At 63.7% G+C, this 23,927-nt stretch overlaps 2 protein-coding genes across 4 annotated transcripts; one reads left to right on the top strand and one right to left on the bottom strand.

Annotated features, from left to right (window-relative positions):
- The first annotated feature begins 236 nt into the window (after positions 1 to 236).
- Positions 237 to 12,270, top strand: PLIN4 (perilipin 4). The gene is made up of 7 exons (XM_056119731.1): positions 237 to 421; positions 537 to 601; positions 963 to 1,065; positions 1,994 to 2,055; positions 4,991 to 8,690; positions 8,773 to 8,960; positions 10,558 to 12,270. Exons 2-7 carry the CDS (start codon positions 551 to 553, stop codon positions 10,900 to 10,902), a joined length of 4,449 nt encoding a protein of 1,482 aa, XP_055975706.1. The 5' UTR covers positions 237 to 421; positions 537 to 550; the 3' UTR covers positions 10,903 to 12,270.
- Positions 12,259 to 23,398, bottom strand: HDGFL2 (HDGF like 2). Of its 3 annotated transcripts, none has more exons than XM_056119498.1 (16): positions 23,223 to 23,398; positions 20,894 to 20,970; positions 20,664 to 20,802; positions 17,670 to 17,840; positions 16,860 to 16,979; positions 16,698 to 16,769; positions 16,204 to 16,372; positions 16,034 to 16,109; positions 15,616 to 15,943; positions 14,777 to 14,880; positions 13,994 to 14,067; positions 13,786 to 13,856; positions 13,428 to 13,529; positions 13,081 to 13,294; positions 12,725 to 12,857; positions 12,259 to 12,588 (listed from the first exon to the last, which is right to left on the bottom strand). In XM_056119498.1, exons 1-16 carry the CDS (start codon positions 23,292 to 23,294, stop codon positions 12,483 to 12,485), a joined length of 2,028 nt encoding a protein of 675 aa, XP_055975473.1. In that variant the 5' UTR covers positions 23,295 to 23,398; the 3' UTR covers positions 12,259 to 12,482. The 3 variants fall into 3 exon arrangements, with proteins under 3 accessions (XP_055975473.1, XP_055975471.1, XP_055975472.1); XM_056119496.1 differs by having other exon boundaries at positions 16,204 to 16,375; positions 23,223 to 23,397; XM_056119497.1 differs by having other exon boundaries at positions 12,259 to 12,585; positions 16,204 to 16,375; positions 23,223 to 23,397.
- Between the last annotated feature and the right edge of the window lie 529 nt (positions 23,399 to 23,927).

The following is a 23,927-nucleotide window of genomic DNA, read 5'->3' as shown; positions in this document are numbered from 1 at the left end:
AGAGAGCAGGACCTGGCAGGAGGGGGAAACCGAGGTAGAAGGCTGGCGCCTGGATGCCTCCCTGCCCGCCTGGCGGGGAGCTGTAGACGCGGTTCCAGTTCCTAGGAGCTGAGCAGCAGAAGCCAAGAGCTGGGGCCGGGCTGGGGGCGGTGCCCCCGGGAGCGTGGGGGGCCAGGAGAGCCCTCGTGAGTCAGCCAGGCTATGCGGGGGCAGCACTGTGGCACAGGCGGCGGGTGTGGACACCAGGGGAAAGGTGCTGGGCCAGGGCCACGCTGGGCCAGGCTGCAGGCACGTGACTGCCCAGGGCCCCTGGCTGCCTGCCCCGGCCGCCCGGCGCCTCCGCCAGACCCTATAAGGGCCGGCAAGTGGAGCCGCGCGGCCGCCAGCTGACGGGCCTTCGCTCCGCGGGACCCTCACGCAGGTCGGTGGGCTGGGGGAGGGGACCGCCTGTACACTTGCAGATGGGCCCCTGGATCACTGCCCAGGCCAAGGGGGCAGGGGAGCCCCCCTTCTCACCCCCATTTCTTTGCCAGCAGCTCTGACCGCTACCATGTCTGCTCGGGACGAAGGAGGCCGGGATCCCCCCAAATCTAAGGGCAAGGTAAGGGGGAGAGCCAGCCGCACCCCCCTTCAGCCAGGACCCTGGAAAAGTGACTTCAGAGGGGGGACTCCCTGTGGCCTTGGCGGTGCCAAGCCTGTCCCCGGTGCCCGTGCATGGGGCTGTGGGGGAGGTGCCCCCGGGGCCCAGTTTCATCCTGCTGTGTGATCTTGGGCCAATCTGAACCTCTCTGAGCCAGGTCCCCCACCTGTGACTCTCAGCCACCCCCAATCTGCCCTGCCTGCTGGGCGAGGACGCTGAGGCTCCGACTGGCCGAGGTGACCTGGGGAGGTGCCAGGCGGAGTGACCCAGAGCTGCTAAATGTTTAACGGCCCCCACCTGCGTGCCCTGCACCCCCTCCTAGGGCCTGAGCAACTTCTTCGGGTCCCTGCCTGGCTTCCGTTCTGCGCGGAACCTCATCAGCAGCACCCACAGAGATGCCCCTGCTGCCCACGCCCAGGCTCAGGGTGAGTGGACGGCGCGGCACACAGGCCGCTTGGGGGGGGGGGTGCTGCCGAGTGCCCACCTCGCTTGTTTACATGCTCCGGGGCCAGCCAGCAGCTTTCGGTGCCAGAGGAGAAACTGAGGCACAGCTCTGGAAGGGGCTGCAAGCGAACACAGCCCACGCCCCGCAGCCCCATCACCCCGACTCTGATACTTTGTGGAAATGGGGGTGTGCGACTGAGGGTCCCAGAGCGGGGGGGGGGGGGAGGTGGGGCTGGAGGGATGGGGCAGGGGCGCCAGCATTAGCCATGCCAAGAGCCTGTGCCCCCCGGAGGGTTCCAGGACCCCTCTTGAGAGAAGAACCAGGAACAGCCTGCGCGCCAGTGGGTGTTTCCCCACCCCAAAAATCCCTTTTTAAAAACCAAAAGCGACACAGGGCCCAGGACGCTGGCCTTGCACACGGCCACCCTGGGTTTGATCCCCGGCACTGCCCTGACCCCTGCCAGGAGTGATCTCTGAGCACAAAGCCAGAAGTCCGCTCTGAGCATCCCTGGGTGGGCCTAAACCCCACCAATACCGAACAGTAGCAAGAGAGAGGTCGCTGCTTCCAGGCTGTCCTCGGGCTCCTCAGGGCTGAGCCACGGCTCCTGACGTTTGTCCCATACCCCGGCCTGGCAGGGCAGCTGTCTGCGAGGGCGGGGATGGGGGAGGCGGGCGGGACGGGGCGGGGGCCACCCACCTCTCCCAGACTGCCGGCACCCCAGAACTCAGGTGTCCGTGTGCGTTGTGGGGGGCTGAGAGGGCACCTCCCGGCAGCCCGGCGGGGACGTCCCTGATCTCTGGGGCTGTGCCTGCAGATTGTGCAATGGGAACCGAACAGCTGATGGCCGCCCGCACCCAGCCCCCGCCTCCCCCCGCCACCCAATGCCTGACCCGTTCCTGTCCCCACAGGGGCCACTGGCCAGGAGCAGATGTCCTGGGGCGTGGACCAGCTGTTGTCACCGGCAGACAAGGTGAGGGGGCGGCACACCTGGCCGCCCTCCGGGGGAGCTTCAGTGTCTGCCCCTGGGAGGCTGGAGGGAAAACGCTCCTGGTGGGGCTGCAGCGATGGCACAGCAGGGAGGGAGCTGGCCTGGCACGCGGCCGGCCCGGGTTCGATCCCCGGCATCCCACAGGGTCCCCCGAGCACCGCCAGGAGTGATTCCTGAGTGCAGAGCCAGGAGGAACCCCTGCGCATCGCCGGGTATGACCCCAAAAAGGAAAAAAAAATGCTGCTGGTAAAGCCAGTGAAATACAGCTCTGGGCTGGGCTGGGAGAAGCTAGCCCGGCTGAGAGGCACGGGCTCTGCCTACGGGAGCCCTGGGTTCCGCCCCTGGGCCCTATGGGCCTCCCGAGCACTGCCCGGGTGATTCCCGAGTCCTAAAGCAAGAGTCAGCAAACGAGCCAACCAGAAACTGGGGCGTGGGCTTCCTACCCACCAAGCAGTTACTACCTGGAGAAGTGCAGCTTCGGGCTGGAAATCACAGTCTGGGTGGGGGCTGGGGAGTCTCCCACCCTGTGCTGCAGACCCACAGCCAAAGCCGCACCCTCTCTGGGGCCCAGGCACACCAGAGCTTCCTGGGGCACTGTGTCCCCACACCCTGCCACCTCCTCCTCCACTTCGATTCCCTGGCTCCCAGTCACGGGGCAGCGCTCCTTCCCTCTGGTCCGGGCAAGCTGGGGAAACACTCATCTGGCCGTGGCTCAGAGAGGGCAGGCAACTTGCCTGAGGTACACAGCGAGCGGTACTCATACCCAGGCCCAGAGCCCTGGTGCTGTCCACCAGCAGCAGTCAGGGGTTTCTCCTGATTTTGCACTCGGGGATCACTCCTGGTGGTCCCTGGGGGACACCCTGCGGTGCCGGGGGTTGAACCCGGGTCAGCTGTGTGCAAGGCCAGTGCCTTCCGAGCCGTGCTCTCGCTCTAGCCCTGAGCTCAATTATGTCTTGCAGGCGTCTTGGGGGGAGGCAGGACTCTCAAGCCACTGTCACGGGACCTGGGGGGTCCTCTCCCAGTGACACTCGGCTCAGCAGCACCCCCTCAGCTCAGTGCAGCACCCCCTCAGCTCAGTGCTCAGGCCTGAGGGGATGAGACTGGGTCTCTCCTCTTCACTCTGGTGTTTGGAAATCTCCAGGGGTGCCGGGGATCAAATCCGTGTCCGATTCCTTGTACTATCTCCCCACCCCCTACTCAGTTTTCATTTTTATTTTATTTATTTTGGTTTTGGGTCACACCCGGCAGTGTTCAGGGCTGACTCCTGGCTCTGTACTCAGGAATCACTCCTGGCGGTGCTCGGGGGACCCTATGGGATGCCGGGGACTGAACCCTGGTCAGCCGCGTGCAAGGCAGACCCTCTCCCCACAGTCCTCTTGCTCTGGCTCCAGCTGCTCAATTTTAAAGGGCCACTGAAGTGGCCAGGGATTAAGGTTAGGGATTAATATACCTGGCCTGCAGCCACCCCTGGCTGGATCCCTGAGCACTGAGCCAGGAGTCAGCCCTGAGCACCTCATAGGGTCGGGTCCCTTGAGCTTTGCCAGGAGTGAGCACCGTGAGAGGTGGTCCAACCCCACTCTCCCCAACCACAGAAATAAATAAAAAGAACCAGACACTGAGGGTGGGGGACTGGTCCCCCCACCCTATCCTCTGCTGCCTGTTCTTGGGGAGCCCTAATACTGACGAGGGTTTGGTCCCGGAAGGCAGCCCAATGGCAGAGCCCTGCCCAGCATGCACCAGGCTCATCCCTAGACTCGCCAGGGACAGCCCCGGGCCATTGACTCAGCCGTTCCCTCACATCTGTCAAAATCTGGAGACGAGGTCAGGGCTGGAGCAGGGGAGGGCACAGGCCTTGCACACGGCCGACCCAGGCTCGATCTTGGGCATCCCATAGGGTCCCCCGAGCACTGGTAGGAATGATTCCTGAGTGCGGAGCCAGGAGCCAGCCCTGAGCATATTCAGGTGTGGCCCCAAACAAAAGCAAACAATCAAATGTCGAGCTGAGGTGAGCAGGGCAGAGGAAGAGAAGAATCTGAGAAGCTGAAACCTACGGGAACGGGACACGGCCCCCGAAAGAAAGACAAAAAGATTAAGAAAAAAAGCCATACAAAACGACAGAACAGGGCGCTGGGCTGTCAGATAGCCGGGAGGGAGCTGACTTTGTACACGTCAGCTTGGGTTCGATCCCCAGCACCTCATAGGGTCGGGTCTCTTGAGCTTTGCCAGGAGTGATCCCTGAGCACAGAGCCAGGAGTCAGCCTTGAGCACTGCTAAGTGTGACTCCAACACGAACAAGAAAAAGATGAAAGGAAAGTCACGTCAGGGGCAGAAACTTTGGTTCATGTTTCTGCCTTTTTGGGGGGTGTGGGGAGGTGTTGGATCACACCCAGCTGTGCTCAGGGCTTCCTCCTGGCTCAGCACTCAGGGATCATCCCTGGGGGGGCTCAGGAGGCAAATATTTGTCTTTCCCTATCTTACTGCTCCAGCCCCAGTGCAGTGCTCAGGAGCGCCCCCCTCGTGGTGCTCAGGGAATGTTTCTAGCACTCTGATCAGCAGCGCCCCCTGGTGGTGCTCAGGGCTCATACCTAGCTCTGTGCTCAGCGGCACCCCTGATGGTACCAGCTCAGAGGTTATCCCCGGCTCTTGCTCAGCAGCGCCCCCTGGTGGTGCTCAGGGAATGCTCCTTGCTCTGTGCTCGGCAGCACCCCCTGGTGGTGCTCAGGGGTTATCCCTGGCTCTGTGCTCAGCAGCAGCCCCTGATGGGGCTGGGATTAGAATTGGGGTGGTGGAACATAAGGTCAGCACATAAACCCTGTCCTATCTCTCAGGGCCCATGGTGGGGGTGGGAACTCGGGATGCCAGGGCCAGGTTGGCAGGGGTCCCCACCATGCCTGACCACAGAATCATCTCTTTTCAGATGATCTCTGGGGCCAAGGACCTGGTGAGCTCTGGGATGACTAAGACCAAGGATGCCGTCTCCTCTGGGGTGGCCAGCATGGCGGACGGTGCCAAAGGCGTGGTGCAGGGAGGCCTTGACGTGACCCAGTCTGCACTCCAGGGGGCCAAGGAGGCTGCGACAAGTGGGGTCACAGGAGCAGTGGGCATGGCCACAGGAGCTGTCCAGACCGGCGTGGACACCACCAAGACGGTTTTGACAGGCACCAAGGACACTGTGTGCAGTGGGGTGACTGGGGCTGTGAACATGGCCAAGGGCACTGTCCAGACTGGCCTGGACACTACAAAGAATGTCCTGATGGGCACCAAGGACACCGTCAGTAGTGGGGTGACCGGGGCTGTGAATGTGGCCAAAGGGGCTGTGCAGGGTGGACTGGATACCTCCAAGGCCGTGCTGACGGGCACCAAGGACACAGTGACCGCTGGGCTCTCTGGGGCCATGAATGTTGCCAAGGGCACTGTCCAGACTGGCCTGGACACCAGTAAGACTGTCCTGACGGGCACCAAGGATACAGTGACTGCTGGACTTACAGGAGCAATGGGGATGGCCAAGGGCACTGTCCAGACTGGCCTGGACACTACAAAGAACGTTCTGATGGGCACCAAGGACACCGTCAGTAGTGGGGTGACCGGGGCTGTGAATGTGGCCAAAGGGGCTGTGCAGGGTGGACTGGACACCTCCAAGGCCGTGCTGACAGGCACCAAGGACACAGTGACCGCCGGGCTCTCTGGGGCCATGAACACGGCCAAGGGCACTGTGCAGACTGGCCTGGACACCAGTAAGACTGTCCTGATGGGCACCAAGGATACAGTGACTGCTGGACTTACAGGAGCAATGGGTATGGCCAAGGGCACTGTCCAGACTGGCCTGGACACTACAAAGAACGTTCTGATGGGCACCAAGGACACCGTCAGTAGTGGGGTGACCGGGGCCGTGAATGTGGCCAAAGGGGCTGTGCAGGGTGGACTGGACACCTCCAAGGCCGTGCTGACGGGCACCAAGGACACAGTGACCGCCGGGCTCTCTGGAGCCATGAACGTGGCCAAGGGCACTGTGCAGACTGGCCTGGACACCAGTAAGACCATCTTGACGGGCACCAAGGACACAGTGACCACCGGGCTCTCTGGGGCCATGAATGTTGCCAAGGGCACTGTCCAGACTGGCCTGGACACCAGTAAGACTGTCCTGATGGGCACCAAGGATACAGTGACTGCTGGACTTACAGGAGCAATGGGGATGGCCAAGGGCACTGTCCAGACTGGCCTGGACACCACCAAGACCGTCCTGATGGGCACCAAGGACACCGTCAGTAGTGGGGTGACCGGGGCCGTGAATGTGGCCAAAGGGGCTGTGCAGGGTGGACTGGACACCTCCAAGGCCGTGCTGACGGGCACCAAGGACACGGTGACTGCTGGGCTCTCTGGGGCCATGAATGTGGCCAAGGGCACTGTCCAGACAGGCCTGGACACCTCCAAGGCCGTGCTGACGGGCACCAAAGATGTGGTGTCTACTGGGCTGACCGGAGCTCTGGGTGTGGCCAAAGGGGCAGTGCAGACGGGCCTGAATACCACCCAGAATATTGCAACGGGCACCAAAGACACTGTGTGCGGTGGGGTGACCGGGGCTGTGAACTTGGCCAAGGGCACCGTCCAGACTGGCCTGGACACCAGTAAGAATGTACTTATGGGCACCAAGAACACAGTGACCGGTGGGCTCACTGGGGCACTAGGTATGGCCAAGGGCACTGTCCAAACCGGCTTGGACACCAGCAAGACCATCCTGATGGGCACCAAGGACACCGTCAGTAGTGGGGTGACCGGGGCTGTGAATGTGGTCAAAGGGGCTGTAGAGGGCGGACTGGACACCTCCAAGGCCGTGCTGACAGGCACCAAGGACACAGTGACCGCTGGGCTGACCGGAGCTCTGGGTGTGGCCAAAGGGGCGGTGCAGACAGGCCTGAATACCACCCAGAATATCGCAACGGGCACCAAGGACACAGTTTGTGGGGGGGTCACTGGGGCCATGAATGTGGCCAAAGGGGCCGTCCAGACTGGCCTGGACACCTCCAAGGCTGTGCTGACGGGCACCAAAGATGTGGTGTCCACTGGGCTGACTGGAGCTCTGGGTATGGCCAAAGGGGCAGTGCAGACGGGCCTGAATACCACCCAGAATATCGCAACGGGCACCAAGGACACTGTGTGCAGTGGGGTGACCGGGGCCATGAACTTGGCCAAGGGCACTATGCAGACTGGCCTGGACACTACAAAGACTGTCCTGACAGGCACTAAGGACACAGTGACCGCCGGGCTCTCTGGAGCCATGAACGTGGCTAAGGGCACTGCACAGACCGGCCTGGACACCAGTAAGACCGTTCTGACTGGCACCAAGGATACAGTGACTGCTGGACTTACAGGGGCAATGGGTATGGCCAAAGGCACCGTCCAGACTGGCCTGGACACCACCAAGACCGTTCTGATGGGCACCAAGGACACCGTCAGTAGTGGGGTGACTGGGGCTTTGAATGTGGCCAAAGGGGCTGTACAGGGCGGACTAGACACCTCCAAGGCCGTGCTGACGGGCACCAAGGACACAGTGACCGCTGGGCTGACCGGAGCTCTCGGCGTGGCCAAAGGGGCAGTGCAGACGGGCCTGAATACCACCCAGAATATTGCAATGGGCACCAAGGACACTGTGTGTGGTGGGGTGACTGGGGCCATGAACATGGCCAAGGGCACTGTCCAGACTGGCCTGGACACCAGTAAAAATGTACTGATGGGCACCAAGGACACAGTGACCACCGGGCTCTCTGGGGCCATGAATGTGGCCAAGGGCACCGTCCAGACCGGTCTGGACACCAGTAAGACCATCCTGACAGGCACGAAGGACACCATGACCGCTGGGCTGACCGGGGCTCTGGGTGTGGCCAAAGGGGCAGTGCAGATGGGCCTGAATACCACCCAGAATATCACGACGGGCACCAAGGACACGGTCTGTGGGGGGGTCACTGGGGCCATGAATGTGGCCAAAGGGGCCGTCCAGACTGGCCTGGACACATCCAAGGCCATGCTGATGGGCACCAAGAACACAGTCTGTAGTGGGGTGACCGGAGCTGTGAATGTGGCCACAGGTGTCATCCACGGAGGCCTAGCTACGTCCAAGGGCATGTTAGCGGGTGCCCAGGACACAGTGACCACTGGGCTCATGGGGGCCATGAACGTGGCCGAGGGTGCAGTGCAGACGGGCCTGAACACGACCCAGAATATCGCAACAGGCACCAAGGACACGGTCTGTGAGGGGGTGTCTGGGGCTGCTTCCTTGGCCGCAGGGATGGTCCACGGTGGCCTGGACACATCAAAGTCCTTCCTGGCGGGCGCCAGAGATGCCATGTCCACCGGGCTCACAGGCGCTGTGCAGAGTGGGCTCAGCTCCCTCCCGAGCTGGTTCCCGGGGTCCCCGTTGGGACCCGCCAGCTGCAGAGTCCCCAACCAAGGAGGCGAGGAGGCCGCTGGGGGCCACCAGGAAGCTGTCCGTGTGGGGGTGGCCTCTGCAGTGTCTGCGGCCCCCACTCCTGCCTGCGAGGACGCCCCGGCCTCCAGCATGTGCCGGGACCTGCTGGGGGACATGGGGGAGATCTTCCACCCCATGAATGCCGAGGAGCAAGGTGAGTCGGGGCGGCACTGGCATAAGTGGGGTGCTGCTGGACCCCACGGCTGCTGGACTCAGCAAAGCCTCTTTCTTCCCAGCCCAGCTAGCTGCCTCCGCGCCGGGGCCCCAAGTGCTCTCAGCTGACCAAGGCAGCTACTTCGTGCGTCTGGGCGACCTGGCGCCCAGCTTCCGCCAGCGGGCCTTTGAGCACGCCCTGTGCCACCTCCAGCACAGCCAGTTCCAAGCCCGGTCAGCGCTGGCGCAGCTTGAGGACTGCTTCGGGCAGGTAAGGGGGGGAGGGGGCGTTTGGCACTGGCCTTGCGCGTGGCTTACCTGGGTTCAATCCCCGGCATCCCACCGGGGCCCCTGAGCGCCGAAGCAGGAGTGATCTCCAAATACAGCCGGATGTGACCCCAATGCCCCCCCAACAAAGCACAAACAGAGCAAAGCGGAACCACAGAGAAAGGGCTGCAACAGCCTCTCAGCATGCGTACGAGTCCCTGGGACCAGTGGGCGTCGCTCTGAATGAGAAAATGCCAAGTGCAGTGCCAGAGCGACAGGACAGTGGGGAGGGCTCTGGTCTTGTAAGCGGCCGACCCAGGTTCGATCCCCAGCATCCCGCAGGGGCCCCTCAGTGTGCCAGGAGTGACCCTTGAGCATCACCAGGTTTGGCCTCTCCCCCCAGTCCCCCCTAAAAAGTGCTATCTGGGGTTCATCCCTGGCACCACTTAGGTCTGTGAGAGCCATAAGGATCAGTTCTGGGCTCCCGAGGCCCCTGCTCTGGACAGTGACCACAATGCCCACCTGAGGGTTGTCTGGTCTGGAGCAGGGGAAGTGAGGGGAGAAGCCAGGTCCACCCCCAGAAGTGGGTTCAAGGGTGGTGAGGGCACCCCCATGCCCAAGAAAAATGAGAGTCTGATTGAATCCCCGAGCAAGGGACTGGATATTTTTTCTCTGGGGGGCTGCGCAGGGGAAACCGGGAGCCACGCCCAGCTATACTCTGATGGTTCGGGATTGGTGCTGGCTATGGATGCTGCTCTGGGTCACTGTGGCACTCCAGGCAGTTCTCAGATCATCCCTAACCTTGCAGTGCCTTGGCTAGAACCTGGGCGGCTGCCATGCCTTCAACCCATTTCCCCACTCCTCAGAGTGACATCTGGGAGCTGGGATAGGAAATAAGGGTGGCCCGGAAGGGATGGAGGAACGAGGCTCTGGGCTGAACTGGCAGCAGATACAAAGGCCCTGGGGCAGCAGTGAGCTGGGTGTGGTCAGGGGTGGAAGTCAAAGCTTGGAGTTTAGGGGGCGTCGTGGAGCAGGGGTATGGGTGAGGTTGGAGATGTTGGGGTGGGGACCAGGATGGAGAGGAGGCACGTTTCAGCTGAGGGGCACTGGGCCTCCCCAGTGGGCCTTGTGGGCCCATTTGTAGCACCTGGTTTGGGGGCCACATCTCTCCTGCTCCCCAGGGTGGTCATCCCTGGGTGGGCCCAGAGATCCGGCTGAGCGGAGATGGTGCTGGCCTTGCAAGTTATGAGCTAGGAGCTGGCCTTGCTGGCCCTGCTGGCCCTGGGCTCCATCCCTGACACCCCCAAAATCAGCTGACCAGGGAGGGCTGGAGTGATAGGACAGTGGGGAAGGCGCTGACCCAGGGTCCACCCCTGGCATCCCATCGGGTCCCCCAAGTGTAGCCGGGAGCGGTTCCTGAGCAGCCGGCCAGGAGTTAGGTGTTAGCCCTGAGCACCACGAGGTGCGTCCCCCCACAAGCGACGACAAAACCAGGTGACAAATGCCAGCCGGACTTGGGAGGGAGGGATGGGGGCCTGCTGTGTGTTGGGGTGGGGGTGGGCTGCCGCTGCCAGCAACTCACTGTGTCCTTCACCCCGCAGGAGCCGGACGCCCGCGCGCTGGCCCGGGCCTGCGGCAGCCTCCAGCAGCTGCATGTGGCCTACAGCGGCCTGGCCTCGGGCCTCCAGGGGCTGCCTTCCGAGCTGCAGCCGCGGCTGGGCCAGGCGCGCCAGAGCCTGTGTGAGCTCTACGGCCTGGTGTCAGCCACCACGGCGGGCGGGCCTGGCGCTGAGGTGGCCGCCGAGCAGCTGGGCTCGAGCCACGAGCGTATGCGCCAGGCGTGGCAAGGGCTCGAGCAGCTTCTGGACCACCTGCAGCAGAGCCCCCCGCTCGGATGGCTGGTGGGACCCTTCGCCCTGCACCCCGCGGGTCGGCAGCAGCTGTAGCCGCCCCCGGTCCCCACGGCCCCGGCCCCGAAGCAGCCCCCGCTCTTCAGGCTCTCTGGAGGGGCTGCTCCCTGCTGGGGTGACGAGGAGCCCCCACGCCCCACCTGCCACCCCTCCCAGCCCCAGCCTAGCAATCAGGGCGCTTAGGATCCCGGACAAGAGCCCATCATTACTCTGAAAGCAACCCAAGGGGCCGGGCCTTAGAGCAGCGAGGAGGGCGTTTAGCCTGCACACAGCCCACCTGGGTTCAATTCCTGGCACCCTGGCACCTGGAGATCCCCTGAGCATCGCTGGGGGGTGGCAGCCACCCAGACCCCCAAAACCATTTCCCATTCAGCTCTGCCTCCTGGGAGCCTTGTCACCCTTAGGGCAGGGGGCTCTTCCGGTCCCACGGTTGGGGGGTCCCTTAGATATAGGACCACAGGCCTCCCTTCCCGACTTGGACGTACAACAGCGCAATCCCCGGGCCGCAGCTGCTAAAGGCACAGTCACGCTGATGCCTCACAGAGTGCAGAGGCAGGGCAGGGGACGCCCCTCCGCCTGTGCCTGGTGAGTCTCTGGGGCCGGGCCCGTGCTCCCTCCCCATCTCTGCACTCCTTTCTTTTCAGGAGCCTCCATTTTTCTAGACCCAACAGGTGGCTGCAGCCAGTTGGAAGCCCTGGGCACCCCCAAGTCTGGAGCTAATAGCAGGAGAGCTGTGGCAGGAGGTAGGAAGGGGTGCCCTGAGGCATGACGCCCCCACTGTCCAGAGCAGGGCTTCCTGTCACCTTTGGCTGAGCCCAGAGACGGGTCTTGGGGAGACAGCCATGCTGCCTGGCCGGAGGACAGGATGTTGGGGTGTTGGTTTACACCAGGCTCCGACGGCCCTAGACCCTGCCTCCTGGGGTCCCCTTTAGGAGCTCAGTCTGCAGCTGCCACAAAAGAAACTATCTGACTGGCACCAGCAGGGGCCCTGCCAAGTGGGCAGTTTAGGCAGACAGTGACCAGGGTCCAGCCACAGACAGCGGCTGCGTCAGCTTCCAGGGGGCAGGACCTCATCCAGCCCCAGAACCCCAGAACCACAAGTGTGGCCCTGAGTCCCTGGGTGTGCTTGCCAGACGCCCACCGATGCCTGCGCTTATCCTGCTGGGTCCCACCGCACCCGGGCACCCCTTTGGAAGCCTCACCTCACCCAAACCACACAAGGGTGCCACCCTGCCGTTGCCACCTCTGGGTGGCCGTGAGAGGCCGGTGAAGCTTTGCCTGCACCTCCGTTGATCCAGGGCTTGGGGCGGGGCGGGGGGCAGCCCTAAGGAGGGGGCCCTGCCAGGTTGCTGATGGCTCCTCCCGCACTGGGAAACCAAACCAATAAAGTGATTTTTTTTTCATTAAAAAAACCCTTTATAGTCATTTCATGGCGGCTGGAAATCAGAAGTGAGGCAGAAAAGAACCCGAGGGACAAATACAAACAATCGGCGGGGTCCCCCATCAGTTCTCCACTCCCTGGCGCAGGAAGGAGGGAGCCGGGGCCGCCGCCACCGCCGCCAGGGTGGGCGGACGAACAGACGGACAGACGTCTGGGGGCAGCCGCCGGCAGGGGCTCAGCTGTCGTCTTCGTCCAGAGACTCCGAGTCCACTCGCAGCCTTGTGGGCTCTGGCCGCTCGCTGGCCGGCCCGTCCAGGTTGGGGCCCTCCCGAGTGCTGCTGCTGGGTGGGGGGACACACACAGGGGGCCGACGGTCAGCCCCAGCCACCCATGGGTGGCTATGGGTGGGTGGGAACAAGAGGGGCTGCGGGAGCTGCACCGACCCAGGTGTTCTCCTGCCGGGGGCCCCACACTCACTCATTGTGCGACAGGTCTTCGGAGGAGCCACCCTGGGGCCCCTCCTCCGAGGTGGGCCCCTCCTCGGCGTCCTTGCTATCTGGCTCCTCCCCCTTCTGCGACGCGGCCTCCCCGTTGATGGGGGCTGAGAAGTCTGGGGAAAATAGGGCGCAGGGTGACGCAGGGCTGTGGTCAGGGACCCCCACCCGGGACCCTCGCTATGCTGGGCAGCTTCCAGATGGCGACCTGACAGGTCGGTGAAGCTACCTTGCTGCCCCAGCGGCACTGACCCTGTTAACGTCCCCGCAGCGCTGGCATCAGGACCCCCGTCTCTCTGGGGGTTCTCGGCGCCCCAGCCTGCCCATCCGGCCCCTCACCTGAGCCGGCCTGGCCCCCCGCCTTCTCCGTGGGGCCTTCTTCTCTGGCCAGCGTCTCCTCGGCCTTCCCCGCCTCGCCCTTGTCACGCTCGATGCTGCTGCGGTTGGCCTTGGGCGCCGCCTCCATCTTGGGCCCCAGCACCCGCGCCTTGAGGCGCGTGTAGACCTCGGCCGCCTTCTCCATCACCTCCCTGTTGGCCTTGTACCGGCGAATCTGCCGCGGGGCCCAGGCTTGGCTCAGGGAGCGCAGCTGGCCGCCGTGCTGGCCTCTCTGCCCGGCCCAGAACAGCAGGGGAGCCCCCCCAGCCAGCTTCCCCCCCCGGTCTCTCTCCCCCGGCCCCCGCTACCTTCTTCAGCGTGGCCACGACGTCTGTGTTCTTCTGGAGAATCTGGGAGGTCACCTGCAGGCTCCCCAGCTCCTCCAGGGCACTCAGGCACCTCTTCACATCCTGGGGAGCATGGGGAGCGGGTGAGGAGGGCAGCCCTGGGCCCCGAGGGAACCGAGCGGTGGGGACCCGAGGAGAGGGTTCTGGGGGGAAGAGCAGACACCAGACCCACAGGTGCCCTGTCACCCCAGATGTGCCCATATCCCAAGATAGCCTCCAGGCAGCGCTCCAGATGACGGGTCGGAGAACCGTTGGATGTGGGGGTGGGGTGCAGGGGTGGCCCCACGCTCATGGGGGGAGGGTGTTCGGGGGTCCTCACCGGATTGTCAACTTTGAGGGCGAACTTGATCTCGCTGTGCAATTTCTGCAACTTCTCCTCCACAGAAGGTTCTGGGTTGGGGTGCAAGCACGGCTTGGGTCTGCGCTGTGGGCGCTGGTGGGCACGGTCCCCCCAACTCCCAAGCCGAGGCCCCATTTCTCTGCCTCCCTCCTTCATCCCCATGGCCGCTTGGAGCCTGACTCCTCACCTTTCTTCTTGTCCACCTTCCGGTCCTGGGAGAAGCCTTCTGACCGCTTCCGAGGACGCTCCACCTTCATGGGCCTGTGGGATGGACGGACCCATGGACATCCAGCTAGTGAGACCACTCGTGCTGCCCACTCTCCCCTGCCCACCTCCAGAGGACATCTGAGGTGCAGCCGTGCCCCCAGGAACCTGACTGACAGCGAGAGCTGTGCAACCTTGTGACTTTCTAGAAGACTCTGGTCAGAGCCGGAAGTGCGGTAGGATGGAGGCCACAACTCCTGCCAGCCTGGAGGCCCAGTGTAGAAAGTGGGGCTCTGTCCTCCCCAGATGTAAGCGAATGTTCAGAGGAACAAGGAAGACAGATCAAGGCGGGCGCCCCACACCCGAGGTGAGCAAGTTCCAAGGGCCAGGCACGCACTCGCAGAGGGAAGCCCGCAAGCACCCCATGGCACCCCCAGTACAGTCAGGAATGGCCCCCAAGGACCCAAACAAACCAGCTGGGGAGAAGAGGCCACTCCTGCAGTGCCGCAAACAAAAGGAGCTGACCTCTGTCCTAGAGTCTAGGGGGGCGTGAGCAGCACCCCAACTGGGACCCACAGAATCCCCGGAGGGGGCAGGAGATCTCGATATTGCTTCGGGGCCATGGGGACCCTGAGAACTGAGTTTGCGTGGCCAAGGCAACTCCCTGTCCCCAGAGCGAGGCAAGGGAACCCTGGGAGGTAAAGAACACTCGGGCGGCCCTACAGTGGGAGGGGGCCTGCCCAGAAGTGGGCAGAGCCATTCTGACCTGGGCCGGGGCTTCTCCTCTGAGCGCCCCCTCTTCTCTTTCTGACTGGCTCTGCGCACGGGCTCCGTGCTGGGGGCTGACGGCTTCTTGGAGGACTTCTTGGCCTGCTGAGAGAGGGGGCGCTGGAGAGGCAGAAGGGGGCTTCGTCCCCAGACCCGTGAACTGAACCTCTAGAACTCATCGGAGGCCTCCTGTCTGGCAGCTGGCAGAGGGACGGGCGAACCAGGGTTCCCAGCACGAAAATCCACGCATGGGACCCTGTGCAGTCGGGCCCCCACCGCTCTCCTGCCACCGGACTGGGTGGCCAGATCCTTGGTGGAATGGTAGTGAAGGAGGGGCCGGGCAAGAGCAGAGAGCGAAGGGCACAACCTAGCATGCACCCGATCCAGGCCCCTAACAGCGCCGGAGGCCTGGAGGCCCCTCAATCATGATTGGGGTGACCTGCGGAACACCCACATGGTGGGGAACTCGTGGCACCAGCTCCTGGACCTAGCCTAGAGCAGCTGGCCTGGCTGCCTGAGAATCGGGGCAGGGCCCTGGGTTCCTGAGCACCCCTTGAAGGTGCCTCCCCAGGCCCAAATGCCCAGGGCCTGGGCACTGGCTGTGCCCTCGGCCGGTGCTGCTCCCCCCACAGCCTCTTCCTGGGCCCCCTCGCTTCCTTCAGGGCCCCATTCAGGTCACCCACACGAGGACAGACCCGTTGGCCCCCCTGCACGCACAGGTGTCCTTTCTTGTTCCTGCCCTCCCAGGACACTGCGGGGCTGGCCCAGCTGCACCCAGGGGCAACTGGGCACGTGGGGACACCGGGGTGAAGCCGCCAGGCCCCCACCCGGACGCACCTCTTTCTCGGGTTCGGCGTCAGGCTCCGAGTCCGAGGAGGTTGGGGGGCCCCGGCCCTTGCGGCCCCGCGGGCCCCGCTTCTTGACGGGCTCGTCGTCGTCCAGGAGCTCGTCGCCGCTGCTGGCGCCACTGCCCGCGGCCGGGGGCGCATCCCCGCGCTCGGCCCGCTCCCGCCGCCGCTCCCTCTGCTCCTTCTCCTCCTTCTCCTGCTCCCGCAGCCGCCGCAGCTCCTCCTCCTGCTCCCGCCGCCGCCGCGCCTCCAGCTCCCGCCGCCGCTCCTCGTCCCGCCGCTTCCACTCGCTGATGCGGTCCACCTCGTCGCTGTCGCTGCGGGGCAGGCGGGCGGGCGGCTCAGTGGGCAGCACCGCACCCAGGGGGCCCGCCTGGCTGGCCCGCGGGGAGCCGCTCCGCCCTCACCTGTCGCTGCTGGAGCTGCTGGGCGGCCGCTCGGGCTTCGGCTTCCGACCGCGGGGCTTGGGGGGGGGTCTCTCCGCTGTGGGGAAGGAGGTGCGGGGAGGGTGGCTCCGCTGTTGCTCCCCAGGTCCGGGTGGGGGCCGGGCTGCGGACTCCCACAGGGGGGCACCTACCTGGCTTTCTGCCCCGTGGAGGCTTCTTGACAGACACTTCCGAGTCGGAGTCCGACGAGGAAGAGGACGAGGAGGAGGACGAGGGCGAGGGGGACGGGGCCGCGGCCACTGGCTCGCCCTTGGCCAGGTCCGATTCTGCTTTGGAGTCTGAGTCAGAGGCGGAGGGTGCCTGCTGGGAGGGGACGGCACCGGGGTGAGGGCTGCAGAGCAAGGGCAGGCCCCGAGCACCCGACACAGCCCCGGCCTCCCAGAGACTGCCATGCCTAGACCCGAACCCTCCAGGGTGACTCCGAGCAGAGCCAGGTGTGGCCCCCAAACCCAATCCTATAAGACACACAAGCATCACGCCGGCTTCTCTCGAGGCCTGGCATGCACTCCAGCCTCTGCACACCGGATGGGCATCCTCTAGAGAGGCCCCACTCCAGGGCGGAGGGGGCCGTGGAGAGCTGTTAGAGCTGGACCCCCCAAACCCACCTCCCCCTCAAGTCCCCTACCTTTTTCTTCCGTCTTGCCAGGGGACCCCGCCGTGGGACCCGGGCCACTGTTTTCTTCTCGGGAGTGAAATCCTGGGTGGAGAGAGGGATGCTGAGGCCGGGCCCCGCAGGCTGCCCAGGCTGAGGTCCAGCCGGGGTACAGCCTGGCCAGGGTCACCCCACCTGATCGCTGGTCTTCTCAGACTCAGATGAGCTCTCTGAGTTCTCCTCCTCCTCGGACGGCGATGCGCTGGCGGGATCCACGTCGCTGGGGGCCTTTCGTGCACGTTTGGATACCGACATCTGGAAGGGGGCAGTCAGAGTGGGGGAGCACCACTGGGTCGCTGGTCCCCCCTGTCCCCCGCACACCCCCAAGGCAGGAAGCCCTTGGGAGAGTTGGGGCCTGGGAGCCCCCTGGGGGAGTCGGAGCACCACACCCCTGCCACCTGGGTTCTGTCAATGGGACTGTGGATCACGGGGCCCCCAAAACACAACTGGGGAGGCACGAATGACACCCCAAGGTTTTAGCCTTTGGAAGGGTGAGTTTCCCAGTGTTTGAAAGGCCTCTCAATTTTCTCCCTGTGGCATTCTTTTGGGGCCACACCCAGTAGTGCTCAGGGCTGGCTCCTGGCTCTGTGCTCAGGGATTAATCCTGAAGGGGCTTGGGGTGCTGGAAACTGAACTCTGGTCAGCTGCATGCAAGGCAAGCAAGAACCCTCACTCCTGTACTATCACTTTGGTCCCTCAATTTTCCTTTTTGGAGGAGGGGGGTTCGGTAGTGCTCAGGGGCCAAGCCCGGGGTGTTTGGGAGACCCTATGCAGTGCCAGGGACTGAAGCAGAGTTGGTGACATGCCAGAATGTCCCCAGTGTTTTAGAGAGCCGCAGGCTTCAGACAAAGGAAGGTGCAGGGGGGCGGGTGGGCAGGGGACAGACCTCAGGGCAGTGGAAGGACCTAGGAATCTGAACTGCCCCTACCAGCTCCCCCAACCTACCTTTAAGGTTGCCGCCTTGCGCTTCAGGCTCTTGTCAGAGTCTGAGTCACTCTCCATCCTGTCACTGGTGGCTGCAGCGGTCACGGCTGTCACAGCCATGATCCCCCGGTCAGTGGCGTCGTCGTCGCTGCCACCGGCCCGGTCAGCGTCGCTGTCAGAGGAACTCACCGGCTGGGGGAGGGGAGGGGGACAGGCCATGACCATGAGTCACCCCCAATTCGAGAGACTGCTCACGCCCCACCTGCCAGCAGCCCAGGACGCAGTGGGGGTCGGGAGAGGGGGGATACTCAGATATCAGCCTTCTCGTTTTTCAGATGGGAAACTGAGGCCCAGGAAGCTGTGAGGGTTCCAGGGCTGTGGGGCTCGTAGTAGGGAGGTAAAGAGATGGCTTTTTTGGTTTTTGGGGCCACACCTGGCAATGCTTAGCAATCATTCCTGGCGGTGCATGGGAGAACCCATGAGGTGCAGCGGATGGAACCCAGGTCAGCCGTGTGCAAGGCAGCGCCATCCCTGTGATGCTTGCTCTGGCCCGTATCAGGGGGCACTGCGCTGCCAAATGGTCGGCAGAAGGCACGCAAGGCAAGCAGGCGCTGCTCAGGGTCCCTACTTGCGTTCTCAGGAGGCGACAGGGGATTCAGATGGGCCTCAGTGGCCCCCACACAGAAACAAAGACAGGGCTGGAGCGACTGTACAAGTAGGGAGGGCGCTTCCTGCACGCAGCCTACCGGGGTCCAATCCCTGGCAGCCCAAATGGCTCCCCAAGCCCTAAGGCGAGAGACCCTGAGCATGGAGCCCAGAGTGAGCCCTGAGCGCCACTGGGTATGGCTCAGTGTTAGAGCGTTTGCCTCTCACCCAATTAAGACAAGTAAAATAAATAATTTAAAATTGAGGGGCCGGAGAGAGTCCAGGCTTGTCTTGCAGCAGGCTGGCCCCTCTCGATGGCTGGGCTCCATGTAAGGTCCCCCCAGCACCAGCATGAGGGGGGAAACTCCTGAGCAGAGAACCAGGACCAGCCCCAGAATACCATGGGGTACGGCTCCAAATCAAATATGCAAAAAAATTAAAAAAAAAAAAAGACATCCATGGTCCACGCCCAGGCACACGGCTTAGGGGCAGTGGGTCTGCCCTGCTGACGAAGCTCCACAACACATGCAACCGCAGGGGGGTTCGAACAAATCTGGGGCCTCAGCGCCCCAAATCACAGCAACCACAGCACCACAGGAAGGGAAGAAAAAAAAAGACAATCCTTTGTAAAAGGACCTTCCTGAAGATAATCTAAATTAGAACCCATCCTCAAGGGATGTAAAGTATTTCATTAACCTGAATTTAGGAAGCCACCCCGCACGAGGTGGGGTCACATACATCAAGTCACAAATCAGAGAATGATTTTCAAGGGCAATGCAAATAAATAAATAGATAAATATGGTCCAGAGTGATAGCACAGTGGGTAGCATTTTTGCCTTTCGTGCGGCCAACCTGGGTTCGATTCCTGGCATCCCTTCTAGTGCTCCAAGCACCACCAGGAGTAACCCCTGAGTGCAGAGCCAGGAGAAACCCCTGAGCATCTGGATGACACAAAACAAAACATTAACAATAATACTGGGCACTCAGCCAGTGGCTCTCGCTCTCTCTCTGGGCTGAGCCCGGCACCTTCAACCCACCTCCTGTGTGAAGGTACTGAGGGGTTAGGACCCCCCGCCAGCCCTCCAGACTCCTAGGCTGCCCCAAGCACGAATGCTCTCAGTCTCTCGGGCATCGGGGAGTCTGTGCTGTCAGGGCAGCCCAGTTCTGGGGTTTTCTTCCTCGGGGGCAGGCTTTCTGCGGGCACAGCGGCCGTGGGAGGACAATAAATGTGACGGGCGCGGTGATTCACCGGCAGGGACTAAGCTCCCGGGGCTGCCTTCAAACTTGAGCGGGGGCCAGAAAAAGAGCTTATGAGACTCTGTGGCTGCTGACAGAGGCGGGGATGCCCTTTGGGGCTGCCCCTCCCCCAAGGGATCCCCGACTGCGCCAGCATCTTCTAGATGCATTTCAGGTGGGGAACCGCAAGCCCCACCACTCCAGACACCCCTTCTCAAGGAGCTACGGAGCTGGGAGCTGTGATCTGGGCCTGGCCCCCACTGGGTTCCAAGGCTCTGAGCAGCAGGGGGCAAGCGGGCTGGGAGCGTGGCGATAAAGCTAAGCCTTGAAAGAGACACAGCGAGGCCATCTCAAGGCTCCAAAGTCAAGCCCAACTGGAGGGGAGCTACAAAAACCAGACCCCCAGTTGAACCCCATTTTTCTATCTAAGTCTGGCTCTGACACCTCCTTCCTGTTTCCTCCTGCACATGCCCCCAAAGCAGAACAAGGCAGCGGCCTCCTCTCCGAAGCTCCTGGGCTAGGGAAGCCCTGACCTCATGAGCATCTACGAACCGAACACCCCACACCCTGTCCCGTGCTCCGTGCTGGAGCCCCGTCTTTCCCCTGTCGCACCCACTCACCTACCCCGCTGAAGCCTCTCCGATTCCAGGCCTGTATCCCTCACCTTAGGCCTCCACGGATGGGAACTTTTCCCAGTGACCACTGGGCAGCAGTGGGGCGGAGAGGCGGGGAAACCAAGGCTGCAGAACCCTGCCCGGGTTTAAGGCACTTGCCTTGCCTGCCACCGACCACGCGGAGCCCTGTCAGGAGTGATTCCTGAGCACAGAGCTAGGAGTCAGCCCCGAGCATCACTGATGGGACTCACAAAGTCAAAAAAGTTACAGAAGTGGAGAGTGAGAATGACCCTCCCTGGCTGACCCCGGAACGGAAGTTACCACCCAGAGGATCCTCAGAGATATCCGTGACTGACCGCACGGGGGCAGGAGTATCTGACACTGAGTGGGTAGGGTCTAGGATTGTTCTCCAATACCCCCAAGCGCCCAGCCTGGATCCCAGGGAATGATCTGCCCCCCTGGCCCCGCCATGGCCAGCTGCCAGGACACCGAGGCCCCCCGGTCTGAGCGCCAGACTCACCAGAGGCGCGCTGTAGCTGGCGTGTGGGTTGTTCTGGATCTCCCAGAGCCCCTCATTGAAACCTTTCCTCTTGTTGGGTTTCCCGTACTTCTCCTTGCATTTGTCGTAGGGGAACAGGTCCTTGGGTCCCAGGAAGGCCCTGCAAGGGAAGGCCGCAGGCCAGGGCACGGGTGAGCAGGGGCCACCCCAAGAGGCACAGGGCAGGGGCACGCCCCACGGGGGCCACTTACGTTTCGTGTGTTCCGAAGAAGAAGATGGGGTATTTGTTGGGTGGGGGTTTCACAGCACCGTCGGCAATGTCGTCGATCTGCGATGAGAGGCTGGTGAGGGGACGCACTAGGCGGGGGTAGGGGGGCCTTGGAGCTCACCGATCCGGAAAATCCCCACAGACCAGTGACTTGGGGTTGGAGCAAGGTGGGACGCCTCTGCCAGGCCTTCCAGAGAGGTATCTGAGCTCCTCGGTGCCCGGGGTTCCACCAGGGCGTCCCTAACCCCTCCTAACAGGAGGGGGCGCTTTCTGCCTCCAAGGTAGAGGGGCTTCACCTGAGCACAACCAAATTAGGAGCTCTGAGCTGCGGGGAGGCGTGCAGCCGAGCTCGGATGCTAGGAAGTCCCTTCTGACCCTCCCACAGAACCCTGTCCTACCCAGAGGGGTGCGCTGGGGGTCGGTCTCTTAGAGGCTGCAGCTGGGAGCTCCAAGGATGCAGAGGGTGGGGGGTGGGCTGCAGGAGACAGGCCTTGAGCATCCAGGAAGTCCCACCCTCTCCCTACAGGCCCATGGGCTCCGGCAGCTGTCAGTCACTTCCCCACAAGGAGGCGAGCAACCCCTTCACTTCCAATCAGGTGCTGGGAACAGACCAGGAGGAGGAGGGGAACCGCCGGGCTCCTTCAAGAGAGGCAGCGGGAGGGGGTCTGGGCTAGGAGAGGGAGATGCCTGAGCAGTGGTCAGGGACGGCCCGGCCTGCGGTGCTGATGGTCAAGTTTCTGGGCACAGCAGGGGAGTCCCAAGAAAGTGGGCCCACGCAAATCAGGTTGGATGGGTGTCGCCAGGGCCCCGCTTAATCCCCTCCCAATCTCCTCCCCAGCCCTTTAACACTTGGGTGCCTGCGGGAATGGGCGCCCTGCTGCTCCTGGGCCCCCTCTCCCGGCCCAGCCCCCTCCGGGCCCAGCATCCCCAGCGGTCGGCAGCATCCTCAAAGCTTTGCAGCATGGGCCAGCCGGGCACCTCTGGACCCCGCCTCTCCTCTCGGCCCCGGAGCACCAGCTGCAACCTGCTCCAGCCGCCTCAGTCCCGGGCCCTGCCCTCCCGCCTGGCTTCGGCTTCCACCGGGGAGCAACCAACAGCCCGGGTGCACAGCAGGGACGTGAGCCAGCCCATTGGGCAGCTCAAGAGACGGCCTCAACCCTCCCCTCCCCTCAAATGCCTGCAAGTCCCCAGCGCAGGCCACCAACCTCTGTCTTGGGTGTGTGTCATGGGGGGGTGGGGGGGTGGGTCTGCCTTCTGTCCTGTGCACTAAAACCGACAAGAGCTCTGCAGCCAGCGAAGCTGGGAGCTCCCAGACCTGGGGGACAAGGGGCGGGGTGCTGCAGACCGGGACCCCAGCATTATCTGGGTCCTCTGCTTCCTCCACAGCAAGCGTCCGGCAGACATTCCCTTTTCTCCTCCCTAGACCCCGCCATCGGCCTCCTGCTGCGAGGGTCCCTGCAGAGGACCAGTTCCCCGGCGCGCCCGCACCCGTCCCACCACCACCGCCAGTTTCAGACCCTGTGGGGTCGGGGTGTGCCCCTCTGCTTCCGAGCCGGGCCTCTCGGGACAAGGAGCCTGGAGAGCAGAAGCCCTCAGCCCCATTTCCAAGCGCATCCGCGACCCTCTAGTCCTTCTGGGCTTCAGGCCTCACCAACGGGCGCCCGTCGCCCTCGGGAGGTGGCTCCCGGGTGGCGGGATCCTAGGTGAGAGGGTCTGGGGGCAGCCCCCGGCCGTAAGGGGAGGACCCTACTTGCTCTAAGCGCCTCTCCTCAGTTTCCCCCACACAACTTGCAGCCCCGCCCGGCGGTCACGGCGCTCAGATCCGCGCACCCTCGGCCGTGACACCCCTCCGTGTCGCTCCTTCAGGCCCCGGACCCCCACATTCCTGTGGGTCCAAACAAGGTCCCCCCAGCCCCGCACACGGGGGGGCCCCCAGACCCACGACACAGACTCGGGTCCCAGAGGCGGGGAGTTCACCACGACCCTCCTCCGCCGGACTTGGGGGCCTGAACCCCGGTTCTCGAGGCTCCCGGCGCAGGGTCCCCCGGGCCTGAGGCGACCCGGAGTCCCCCGCCGAGGGGGCAAGTCTCGAAGGTTCGGGTCCTCCGAGCCGTCCCCCACCCCCACCCCCGTCCGCAGAGTCCTCAGTCCGGGGTCGCCAGAGCCTCGGCGCGCGGGTCCCTCGGCCGCGGCGCCCTCCTCTGCGCGCGGGTCCCTCAGGCCCGGCGCCCACTCAGGCAGGTCCCGGCGGCGCGGGTCCCTCAGTCGTGGCCCCCCCGGCCCGCCTTCGCCCATCTCCCGCGCGGCCTCACCCGGGCCGGCCAGTGCGGGTAGCCTTTCATCTTGGCGAACACCAAGTCCCCGGGCTTGAAGGCATGCGGCATGCTGGCGGCTGGAGGCCCAGGCCGCGGGAAGCGGCGGCGGCGGCGGCGGCAGCGGCGGCGGCGGCGGCAGCAGCGGGAGGCGAAGCCGGGGGCGGGAGCGGGGCGCCGAGGGGGCGGGAGCGGCCTCCGGGGCATGAAGGGCCAGGCCGTGCTCATTGGACCACGCGCCGCCGGAAATCCCGCCCTCCCACCGTCACGGGAGGGCAGAGCCGTCGCTCAAGACCACGTGCGGGATAGAGGCGCGCAGGGGCCAATCGGAAGAGGGGCTGGAGTCAAGCGCGTTAGCGGGATTGGATAACGGGCAGAGCCAAGGGGCGTGACCCAAAGGCCTAATGGGAGGGGGCGGAGGTTAGGAGAGGTGAAAGGGAAAAAGGGGGAGGAGGGAGACAGAGGCGCCCGGGGAGCGAAGAAGCGGGACGCGACTCCTTTGGGGCGGGGCTCCAAGCATTAAGGGCGGAGTTTTGAGAGGGCGCCTGACTATTGGACACCACAGGGAATGAAGTCCAATCGATATAGGGGGCGGGTCACTGGAAGGTTTTCCTCAAGAGAAGGCTTAAAGTGGCGCTGCGGGCCACGGGATACCACTGGACTCGCGACCCGAGGTCCTAAGCTGCCGTTGGCTACTGAGGAAGG

The sequence above is a fragment of the Sorex fumeus genome, unplaced genomic scaffold (assembly GCF_029834395.1).
Source record: "Sorex fumeus unplaced genomic scaffold, SorFum_2.1 ptg000041l, whole genome shotgun sequence".
Taxonomy (NCBI): Eukaryota; Metazoa; Chordata; class Mammalia; order Eulipotyphla; family Soricidae; genus Sorex; species Sorex fumeus.
The sequence above is the reverse complement of the archived record's forward strand: the minus strand, read 5'-3'. Positions and strand labels throughout refer to the sequence as shown.